The sequence below is a fragment of the Centruroides sculpturatus genome, unplaced genomic scaffold (assembly GCF_000671375.1).
Source record: "Centruroides sculpturatus isolate CEXI.00-Female unplaced genomic scaffold, Cexi_2.0 scaffold145, whole genome shotgun sequence".
In the NCBI taxonomy this organism is placed as follows: domain Eukaryota; kingdom Metazoa; phylum Arthropoda; class Arachnida; order Scorpiones; family Buthidae; genus Centruroides; species Centruroides sculpturatus.
The window spans coordinates 907775-920189 of record NW_019384293.1 but is presented as its reverse complement, the minus strand read 5'-3'; the positions used below and the strand labels follow the sequence as shown (position 1 = coordinate 920189).

At 26.8% G+C, this 12415-nt stretch overlaps 1 protein-coding gene across 1 annotated transcript in view; it reads left to right on the top strand.

Annotated features, from left to right (window-relative positions):
* The window catches only part of LOC111618325 (glutamate receptor 1-like), a 37791-nt gene extending 29311 nt beyond the window's left edge, over positions 1-8480 (top strand). Inside the window, exons 2-5 of the mRNA XM_023359857.1 lie at positions 5143-5393; positions 5788-5839; positions 5940-6190; positions 8466-8480. Of these exons, the coding sequence (XP_023215625.1) occupies positions 5143-5393; positions 5788-5839; positions 5940-6190; positions 8466-8480 (569 nt within the window). The remainder of the gene's footprint in view (positions 1-5142; positions 5394-5787; positions 5840-5939; positions 6191-8465) is intronic.
* The last annotated feature ends 3935 nt before the right edge of the window (positions 8481-12415 follow it).

Genomic DNA, 12415 nt, shown 5'->3' with positions numbered 1-12415 from the left:
CAATTTTATTTTTTTTTTTTTTTTTACCGGAAAAGTTATTCAAAATTTATTGAAAAATTCATAAAAATCTGTATAATTTTAATTAATTTAATTTCTTTTAATAGATTTATTACTTTAATGACAATTAATGTAAAAAGAAAACAATTTAATTTTATTCAAAAACTGTGTTTTTACATGCAAAAAAATTAATTTTTATTAAAGAAAAACTAATGTTTACTTCATTATATATGAAAATAGAAGTAATTATTAAGGAATAATACTATTTATAGTAAAACCTATTCAAAACGGAACCTTCATAAAACGGAACACTGAAGAATTCTTCGAAACTCAACGATTTTCTGTTAAAAAAAAAAACTTGTTAAAGCGGAAACCTGTTTAAACAGGAAGAATTCTTCAGAATGGAACGATTTACTATTAAAGTAAACCTGATAACAACGGAAACCATTACAGTTGATTCACTATAACACTGTTGATAATTCCGTTTTATATGAATTCCATGTTGTACGAGTCACTTAGATTTTACAAATACTTATGCGGGGCTGTGAACGGCTCACGTATTTGTAAAATCTAAATGACTCGTACAACATGGAATTCATATAAAACGGAATGATCAACAGTGTTATAAAGGGGAGGTCGACTGTAATCGGAAAAATAAATTCGTTATTGTAAGAATCCGTTTTACATAGATTTTGCTATACATGAAGAACATTTGAGAATTTGGAAGTAATATTATATTACGTATTTTTTCATGTGAATAATAATAATGATAATAATAATATATAATTATTCTTCTTAAATATATATTATTTTTTTACGTATTTTTTGCTGTTATTCTTCTATACTCAATTATTGGACAAAATAGGTAAAGTACAACGATAGACCACAATATAAAAGAATGAAGACGATAGAAGAAAATACAATTGCTCCTTTTTCTTTGATAAAAGAATTCCAAAAACATCTACAATTTCCTGTTTTTTTTATTTCTTTATTTATTATTATTTTTTCCTTAAATTACCAATTTTACATCTAAAATAAAATTCAAAGAAAATCAGAATTAAAATGTCATTTTCTTTTACGTTAAAACATTTAACATATGTGTTTTTAATTTAAATATATATATCCAAAAATTAGTTAACCGATATAGGGAAAATTCAGTCGATTTGGTTAACTGATTTTTGGTCCAATCCATGTTTATAATATTATAAGATATTAATTTAACGATTTAGAATTAAACAATAAAATATATAATAAACAGAATAACTATTTAATTAATTACAATTTTTATTACATACAATTTAATTAAAACTATTTCTAAATTGTTTTTTAAAAAAATGTACAGAATAGCCCAAAAAACTGTTAACCGAGTAGCCCGAGTTTTTTAAATTTAGGTTAACTGACTTTTGGGCCAATTGATATTTCAATTATAACTGAATTTAAAAGAATGACTATAATTCTTTTGAATTAAACAGTGAAAAATATCTTTAAATATGTTTTTAATCATTTTAAAATAAATTTTAATTAATAAACCGTCGGCAGGATTAATTTTTCAAGCGCTTATACATTAAAAAAAAACAATCCATACTTTAAGCTGAATTTTATTAACAAATTCTTGATCATATTTAACAAAAATTCCCAATTAAATAAGGAAATTGTCATCAAAAAAATGTTTACGATTTAGTAATTAAGTTTAAATTTTAATTATAACTAACGTTGATTTCCATTTTATTTCTTTCTTTATTTATTTTAAATTATTTATTCTTGACTTAATAATTAGGATAAACAAGAAAAATACAAATTATTTAATAAATTATAACAGAATTTTTACTTTATTCATTATTTATGAATTCTATTCTAATTATTTTTAATAAAATTATATTCATTAGTTAAGTAATTTTATCCAATATATATTTTATGTAAAAAAAGTTTATCATCTATAATAATCAAATTAAATTCAATAATTACTTTAAAAATTTATATAATTTAATCGTTTAATTAATTTATACCAAAAGAATTGGGATTTTTCTGTATGGATGGATGTTATTTGTGTAGGGATGTTTATCCAATACGAAGCTTAGTAACACAATAACTCCTGTATCTTTTGTCGAAAATTTACGAAATTTTGCAGTGAGCTTTCTGTATTATAGTGAGATATTTATGGAAATTTTCAGGAAAGTCAGGCCATTGGTTCGGGAGATATTGCTCCATTTCTTTAATATTTCCCGAACCAATCTGAAGACTTAAAAGCCCATCAATGGACGTGTGGGAAAAAAAAACCACTAAAAAGTGGTAGTTGGTGGTTGATTTGCGCCTGGTTACATGAATTTTTTTGGGTTTTCTTCACGTTAGTAGCACCTAAATAGGAACCAGTTTCTCGCAGAAAGTCCTCTCGGGAGGCATTCCCTCCCTTGGAAAATCGTCCACGTGTCGTGTTACCAGGGAATTTTATGTATTAGGGCATTAATACTATCAAATATTGGTGGGTTAAAGATCAAAAGGATGGGGAGGAAGAAGGTGGTCACGTGTCACATCTCGAGAGGGGTCGGCTTTAATAAAGATTTTACTGGTTATTAATTTAATTTCTGCAGTTCTTTTATCTACCCTCAAAATTTAATTCTTCGCTATTTTATAATAATTAATCATATAGAAACTTTTGTTGCTTAATTGTTACTCCTTTTCTTGATAGATCCTTTAGCTGAATTACACTGAAGACAATGCACGAAATGCATTTCTTTATATAATAAATTTGGCATAGACAATTGCTGGTGTGTTCCTTGTATGATTAGTTCCTTTCATCAAAATTTATGCTTATCATTGGATAAACAGTTCTATTTAATAAAATCTCATAACAGATGGCACCACACACAATTTTAACTTTTTTTTTTTTACCGGAAAAGTTATTCAAAATTTATTGAAAAATTCATAAAAATCTGTATAATTTTAATTAATTTAATTTCTTTTAATAGATTTATTACTTTAATGACAATTAATGTAAAAAGAAAACAATTTAATTTTATTCAAAAACTGTGTTTTTACATGCTAATTTCATGGGTAAATCCTATTAAAGCTTACAAAGTTACCTTTTGTGGATTTTTTTAGAATAAAAATTTCCTANGACATATTCCTAGTAGAGTTGGACTTAATGACAATTTTACTCGTTATTAGCATTTACAATTTTTTTTATAAAACTCATCTCTATCCTCAAAATTAAGTTTTTTGCTATTTTATAATAATTAAAAGTAATAAATTTTTTACTGTATTATCATAACAGATGACGCCACCACGTGAAAGTTAAGCAACTCGTTGATGGATTTTTTGGTGTGGTAGTCAACGTGTAAACTCAATACAAAAATAATTATACGAACGTCCAAAACTATTTCTAGACCATATATTTCAATGTTTATGGAAACTGGATATATTGTATACAGTATACATGTCTAGGGCACACTCGCATATACAGTATACAGTTAAGAAAAAATTGTTGGCACGCCACTACTTGAAAGTTTCTAAAACATATGTATTGTACACTAAAAACCATATTATATGTCTGTATATATTTATTTATTTTTATTTTAAAATATAATATTTTTCAAATATTTTGTAAGATTTTCAGAGTTTTTTTCTTTTGACAATATTGAGATTAATGGTATTTAAAGTAAAGGAGATTAAGTCGATTTCAAAATTTAGAATATTAAAATTTAAGCTTGAAAGATCTTTATAAAAGTTTACTTTTAAGTTGTAAAAGTATATAAATTATAATTTATAGTTTGTTAAATATATTAAAACTTAAAAATATTTTCTATGATAACGTTATTTTTCATAAAATTAATACATTTTTTGAAACTAATTAACCACTAATTATTTATTGTCTTTAATTATGAATTATTTTATAGAATTTTTTTATAAGAATTGTTGTAATTACTTGTATATTTTCCTCAATTTTAATGCATAATATTTGAAATATTCAGGAAATGTATAGAGCGAATAATCATCAAAAGATTTATTCTGTTACTAATTATAATACAAAGTAATTACAATTAAAAAGTAAGAGCTCAAATTCTCTGTAGAAAACTATTGAGCAAATCTCAACTAAATTTGGTACTGTCCTGAGTATGAGATTTCGATTTACTTCAATATTCAGCCACTAGAACGAAATTTAGCGCTGCTACTTCCTTAATATACATATTAAATACGTTTTATGACTAATTTCAGTTATAAAAGGAACCAAAAAACGTTTATTTACAACCTGCAATAAGTGAATAGTCATGATTTTCACTTTACTTGATCATATGTTACTTGTTAAACTCTTACCACGACTAGTACTTAAATAATATAGAATGTTCTAAGGCTTGTTTGAATATTTTAAACAGTGGGTTTTGTTTACTTTTCTATTATAATAAACTCCTAAATATTCATACATATATAAAGAATCTTTTAAGCACTTTTTATTAGTTTAAAGAACAGAAAACATATTTCAATAAATATTCATGAATATATTTGATGATGTTATTTAAAGATTCCTAAATAATTTATAATGAAAACGAGCAAAAATTATTGTGACAAAGATAAAATTTTTAATTTATTTAATTTGAAATATATGCTCTCGATTTTAATAATGTTTTGCCCCTGTACATCATACTTTTCCTAATAACAAGAGTCATGCCGGTCATCTATCTAATTTCTTTCTGGAGAAACTTTTTAAATTGAAATCACAGAACTTCCGATCTGTACCAGAAGTTCATATATATTTAACCCTATTCTTTCTACATCTGCTCTCGATTTTTATCGATCTAACTTTGTTCTCGAGATTAAGAAGAACGAACAGAAGAAAGACATCAGTGGAAATGTATAGGTCTGTAATTTGAAAATTGTAGCCTAATAAATAAATATATAGTTAACCTGTGTAAACCGGACTCGTACGATGCCTGTTTAAGAGGTTTTCATTTCTGAATACGTTTTTTTAAAACAGAAAATATCTGAATTCCTAAAAAAAATCCGTTTTATGAAGGTTCTGTTTTTGTCATGTTTTACTATATATAATAATTGTAATTATATATAAGTAAATAACAAAATTTAGCCATAAAAATGTTTTTAATATATCAAAAATTCATTTTGCATTCTGAAAATTACGTATTTATTTTTCAGGTTTATTAAAATTACAACATATATTCCACTTAACTACTGATAAATATAAATTAGAAGTTCGAGTGGTTAAGAGGATATCAAGTGCCAAAGATGCAAATGAATTTCTCAGTTATCTAGAAAACAGCGATCGACAGGGACTAAAATATGTTATTTTGGACTGTAATGCCACCACAGCTCAAGATATTATCGTCAACCATGTGAAACATATCCACATGGGAAGAAGAAACTACCATTACCTCTTAACAAGTTTGGTATGTTTACGCTTGTTTCTTTTTTATTTTTTAAAACAATTTTAAGTAGATTATGTTCATTTGTGTTGTTTACTTTCATTAAATTCGACGTCTTACATAAAATATTCTATTTATTTATTTTTATGCAAATTAAAAGGTGAAAAAGTTTCAAACGTAGAGATGTCATCAAAATCGATGAATTCTTTACGAAGATAATGCTTACTGAGTATATAAATTAAAGATTATTCTTGTTTTAAAATCATTCTGTATGTTATAATTAAAGAAAATTAATTATTTTTTTATGTTTTTTTCTCTGCTGTTTCTTTATTTTAACAGTTATCTTAATGTTGCTGTGCTCTTATCAATACAGCTCGTATTGATTATTATCGTATTGAACTTTATGTGTTTATTTAAGGTATGTGTATTTGTATGTAGGTATATATTTGATTTGTGTTTAGGTATATACGGTTTGTTTTTCTCTCTGTGTGTACTGTACATTACGTATAGATNTTTTTAATATATCAAAAATTCATTTTGCATTCTGAAAATTACGTATTTATTTTTCAGGTTTATTAAAATTACAACATATATTCCACTTAACTACTGATAAATATAAATTAGAAGTTCGAGTGGTTAAGAGGATATCAAGTGCCAAAGATGCAAATGAATTTCTCAGTTATCTAGAAAACAGCGATCGACAGGGACTAAAATATGTTATTTTGGACTGTAATGCCACCACAGCTCAAGATATTATCGTCAACCATGTGAAACATATCCACATGGGAAGAAGAAACTACCATTACCTCTTAACAAGTTTGGTATGTTTACGCTTGTTTCTTTTTTATTTTTTAAAACAATTTTAAGTAGATTATGTTCATTTGTGTTGTTTACTTTCATTAAATTCGACGTCTTACATAAAATATTCTATTTATTTATTTTTATGCAAATTAAAAGGTGAAAAAGTTTCAAACGTAGAGATGTCATCAAAATCGATGAATTCTTTACGAAGATAATGCTTACTGAGTATATAAATTAAAGATTATTCTTGTTTTAAAATCATTCTGTATGTTATAATTAAAGAAAATTAATTATTTTTTTATGTTTTTTTCTCTGCTGTTTCTTTATTTTAACAGTTATCTTAATGTTGCTGTGCTCTTATCAATACAGCTCGTATTGATTATTATCGTATTGAACTTTATGTGTTTATTTAAGGTATGTGTATTTGTATGTAGGTATATATTTGATTTGTGTTTAGGTATATACGGTTTGTTTTTCTCTCTGTGTGTACTGTACATTACGTATAGATACAGGTGTACTTGTGTATGATTAGGTATGCATTTTTGCTTTCTCTCTGTGCTTGTGTTTATCTACTAAACCAATCTATCTGTGGAAAAAGCTAATTTTTCCTCAGAGGTTAAAGTTTAGATTTTTGTCTCCTCTTTCTTTAGTCATTTTTGTTAATGGCTTATACAGGAGGAGATACTGATTAGTATATTAGAAAGCTATATTGTGTGTAGGAAAAGTACAGTTGTTGAATTGAAGTAACATTCAGTGTTAATATACACTACCTTTATATACAAGAATATTAAAATCATTTTGTTCATGTTTTGATGCAATTTGTATATTTGTATGAAAGTATACACACGTATACTTTCATACGGTATATATACAAGGTAGCCCGAAAGTCAGTTGACCGTCATAACGACTAAATTCAATACTTTATTACAAACTTTGCAAGTTTAAGGCTCAAATTATAACGTTTTAACAATTTCATTATAATAATCTATACTTAAAAGAGATCTGAAGTATACGGTTAACAAACTTTTGAGCAACACGGTATGTAAATATTCAAGTTATATAGTGATTCTGTTAATGTATTGTTTAAAAGATCTACAGAAATAATTTATATCAGATAAATGTTTTAAAACTTCTAAAAAGTTTACAATTATACACGAAAAAGATTTAAAAATCGTTTTAAATAATTATTTTTCTAAGTAGTTACAAGCTCAATTTGTTTCAAAATTGTGTTTCTTTGTAATCGAATCACTGCACAATACATACAAATTCCAGGAATTCATTATCAGTCACTGATTAAACATGTAACTTTCTATCTATATTTTACCATGTAATATCATCAGATAAGAACAATTGTTTATTCTGTGAATAATTCACTAACATAATAAAGATTTATACAAGCGTATCTTAATCTGCACAGCTATATCCTTTCAGCGATGCATCAGTAACAAAGCTGTTCATGTGTTTGTAGTGCTACCTACTTCAATTATTAACGTTGTTGTTTGTGTTTATTCTATAAATTCTATTCAATTAAATTATTTTATATTCTAAATATTTTGATATTTTCTAGTGTTAAACTTTCTGATATTGATTTTGTATCGCTTCCTGGAAAGTGATCATCGAGTCGAGTGCTATCGTTATCATTCATAATCAAGTAGAGATGAATAATGCATTATATTGACTTAATGATACTAATTTCAATAATTACTTTATTGGTAATCGATTCTGATAACAATATTAGTATCACGTAATCGATATATGATCAATATCACTAGTAATAAAGTAATGTTGCTTGTACTTTGTTCTTGTGGTAGAAGACATCGTTCAAATTGTTTCCTTAGGCAAACCTCATATATTAATAAAATTAACTATTTTAATTATAAAAAAAATCATCTATAAACCGGAATAAGGTGTTTAACCACATCATATTCATCATCATCAGCTTGTTATCATCTTTATCTTTATGCAACGTTATTAAAGATTGCTTATAATCGGTATATAATCTTTACTATCATCTTTTTCTTATTTTACTTCTACTTGCATGCGACTTTAGTAAAGATTGTTCACAGTTAATATAATACATTTGACAGTTTCATCATGATCATCATCATTATCTGCTTCTTCCACTTTTTCTAACTATATGCAATTTTCTGTATATAATTAACTCCTGTAATATCATAATTTATTGTAATTATTTCCTAACTCTTTATAACTGAAAACAATATCTCAGAACCATATTTTTATCATAATCATCTTGTTACATAATATAAATAGATTTAATGCTTAATTTATTCTTAGCAACGTGCTTTTTGAATGGATTTTCCTATATATAATAGCAAACTTTAATTTTATCACCCCATCTGATTATCTCAGATTGCAACTAATCTTTTACTCGTCATTCTCATTCTCATTCTTTTCCTCATCTTACTCCTCCTCATCCTACTTCACCTCTTTCTCCTCTTCCTCTTCGTCATCATACTTCATTCCTTTCTTCTCCTCCTCATCCTACTTTCCCTCTTTCTTCTACTCCTCCTACGCCTCCTGTGCCTTTTCATCATCATTATCATTTTTCACTAAAAGCAGATGTTGTTAATTAACGTATATATAATTGACCCAAATTAACAAATCTCTAATAGTTATATTTTCTATGGGTCTCTTTCAAACAACAGTACATGATGGTGCTGATGATTTCTGCTTCCATTTTCTTTATCTGATAATCTTTGCTCCTCTTTATCCTTCTCCCTAAGCATCAATAAAGCTATAAACTTATAACTTCTAACTGGCAACGAAGGAAATAATTTAATATTCATTTATGCTCTCAACATCTACATCGAATTTAACGAAATTTTCGGCAATTTTAAACATTACTTTTTCTTTCTTATCGCAAATTAAATCCATCGAAAACTTTCCCAAAACGATTTTGCATTTTAAACACATTACAGACAAACAAAATTACCACCAATGATATTAAAACTACTTAATTTACTTTACAAACTAAGAATTTAAATTGATTTATCTCCAGATATTACATTATTAAACATCAATTTTAAATTTATAATTTTTCTAACACACAGAAAGAATTTTTTAAACTGTTTTAGGTAGATAAATAATAATAAAATGGCGTAAAGTATCAAACAATTAACTTCATAAAAGGCAAAGCAAAAGAAGGCTCTAAACCTGAAAATTTATGCTTTAAATTAACGCTTATATGTATAAATTATTTCTAAAACTACATAAAAAGAATGTATTAAGCAGTTCGAAAATATAAAAAATTATGTAAATTATCGAAAAAAAAAAATCAATTTAACAGTGGAGAAAAGTTGGATCTGAAATTTTCCAATTTAAGCACTAATTCAAAGAGTTAAAGCACTAATTTTAAATTTGTTTATTTTCTTAAAAACAAAAAAGAATCTTCTAAATGTTTAGAAAGATAAACGAAAACAAAATATATATATAAAACCTCAAAATTTAAACACCATACTTACGTAAGACGTTTAAATTTTCATTAAAATCTTCATTAGATGCCCACCAGTGTCTGTGTTGATAAAAGCACTGTACAGTACACTGCTATTTTATCGTGGGTTCGCGCCTCGCCAAAGAGGCCAACCTCCCATAAGTCTTTCCGGAGGCATTCCCCCGTGTGTCGCATACGCAAACAGTCTCTCATATTTTTAAATTTAAGGAGTGGTGCGTTATCCTATGGGCAATTCCCCATACCAATCTTTAAAAATGTACGAAATCAACACTATACATGGGGCCTCCTAATTAAAATTTGCCCAAATTTAAAGGTAACACGTAGCCAGCCCCCCTGACGAGGCACGAACCAACGACCGAACTTCCAATGTATAGGTGACGGAACCGCTTAGCCACTGATGAGCCCTGAATTTAAACACTAATTTTATGCCTATAGATTTCCTTCAAAAACCCCTAGATAATCTTATTATTTATTTTATAAGAATAAATAATATTATTATTTAGTCAAATTAAGAAAAAAAATTTTTTTAACAAGATCCAAACGTTGTGTAAAATCTCCTGGCTCTAAACTTGTACATAGAAGTCACGTCCATTCGTGAATTTATCTTGAAAATTGTTATTTGTCATCCATCATAATTTTGTAAAATATACTTTTTTTCTTCTATTATTACCTTTTCAAGAATTCTTTTGCTAGAATATAATGAATGTCAGTTCAGAAGTCATGTTATATTGTGTATTGTGACAAATATGCTAGAAGCATTTTCGAATAACAATTTCGAAAGGATGAATTTATAGCGCAGCATCTTTGAGTAGGTTAGGAATTTCTTACATAGTTTTTATTCTAAAAATAATAATAAAAAATTGACTCTATTTGCTTAAATATGTGCTCAAAAGTCATTAGTAACGATGGCCTAAAGTGTAAATTAAAACTATACATCCTTGAGGGATCCGAACTCATGCCCTTCTGGTTCGGTTTGATGGGAAGAGGCAGCGCAACACGAGGGGAGACTTTCTATAGGAAACTGGTCACTAAATAGGTGATAGAAAATCTGGAAACTTCACGTTGGCGAGGAGCGAACCCACGACCAGGTGTCCAGTGAGCCCTCCCGGGTGGACTTTCTATGGAAGACTTACCCTTATTTAGATGTTAGAAAAGCCAAAAAATCCACACGATCAATCTGTTGGTTAGATGCGAACCCACTATTAATGTTAGGTGGTGTGAACCATTATGCCAGGTGAACACCAAAACATTCTTTAATAGGTTTAATGCTAAACAGTTAAGCTATATGAATATATCTATTATCTATTCTGTATTTTAACGAAACTCCCAAATGCTGCTAAATATAATATATTAATGTATATATATGTAAAGAACGTGGGTTCAAATCCAAAAATGGGATCGAACCCACGACTTTTGTAATGTCGTGTTTTCAACTCCATTTTGGAATTTTTCAGCATTGTTTTTCTTTTGATAAATATATAATTTCTACATTAAAACGTATACTTTGTTATTCATGTTATATATATAACATATTTACCATAAAGCATATTGATACTGATTATATACAGCTACATTATTAAGGTGCTAAGAAGTTACTTAGCACCTTAAAGAATATATCATTCCAGAATTTACAATTATTGAAATAATTATAAGTTATATCAAGTACTATATTATATTATATTTATAACGTATTAACAAACATATAAATGATTAAAATTAGATTTAAATTAATTAATTTTTTTACATCATTAACACAAAGAGTATAGGTTATTCACCTCCATCCTCATAAAAACGTGGTGTAATGATTTGTTAATGTACTACACTAACAAAGTACGTGAAGGACATGAATCACAAATTGGATTCATGAAAATTTTATTAACGTCTGTTTCAAGGAAAAAAACAGAGCTTAAAAATTTTTTTAAATGTAGAATTAATAATTGAGTTTATGTGAAATATTAAAATTTTAATAATTTAAAACTTTAAGCATTCATTTTCAGTCAGAAACTGAATTTTTTGGAATATATTAGGTTAATTTAAAGTAGCGAATTGTTTAGAGTAGGTACTAATCCATGTTCAAAAATATTCTAAACAATTCTTAAATTCAAATACGGAAACCGAATCAAAAGTTCGAATACCGAATTACTTTTAAACTGTGAATTTTTGGAATATATTGAATTTGAAACAGTAAATATACGGTATTATATTTGTGTACAACGGTGAATTTTTGAAATAATTAATTTGTTTACATGAGTTAAAGTTTAGAAACATGGTATTTGTTTAAAGAAGTTATCGAAAGCCTTAGATTTATTCGAATCAACAGGTTTCTTTGAAGAATTAACTTATCGAATAAAGATTTTTAAACGTGGGATTTATTTCAATGTATTCATTTGACACAGAGATTTAAACAAAGCATTGAATTTATTTGAAAGTTTATAATAATTGTAAACTTCAATCTAATGTTAGATTCTATGGAATATCATAAATTGCAACACAATTATAATTCGTGACATTACACGCATCAACGAATTGTTAATGGATCAGAGAATGGATTGAGTTATCTACAATAATCATGGATCGTTTTCCAAAAATACTATTTTAAAAAGCTTACGAGTGTTTTAAAGACTTTACAAAAAAAAAATCGTATTTTTAGTTGAATGCGTTACTATAAATAAACGTATCGTAACGTAATTATGTATTGATGCTTCGTAATGACCTACTGACGCACCGTAACGTAATGACGTACTAATGCATCTTAACGGATAATACAGAGAAA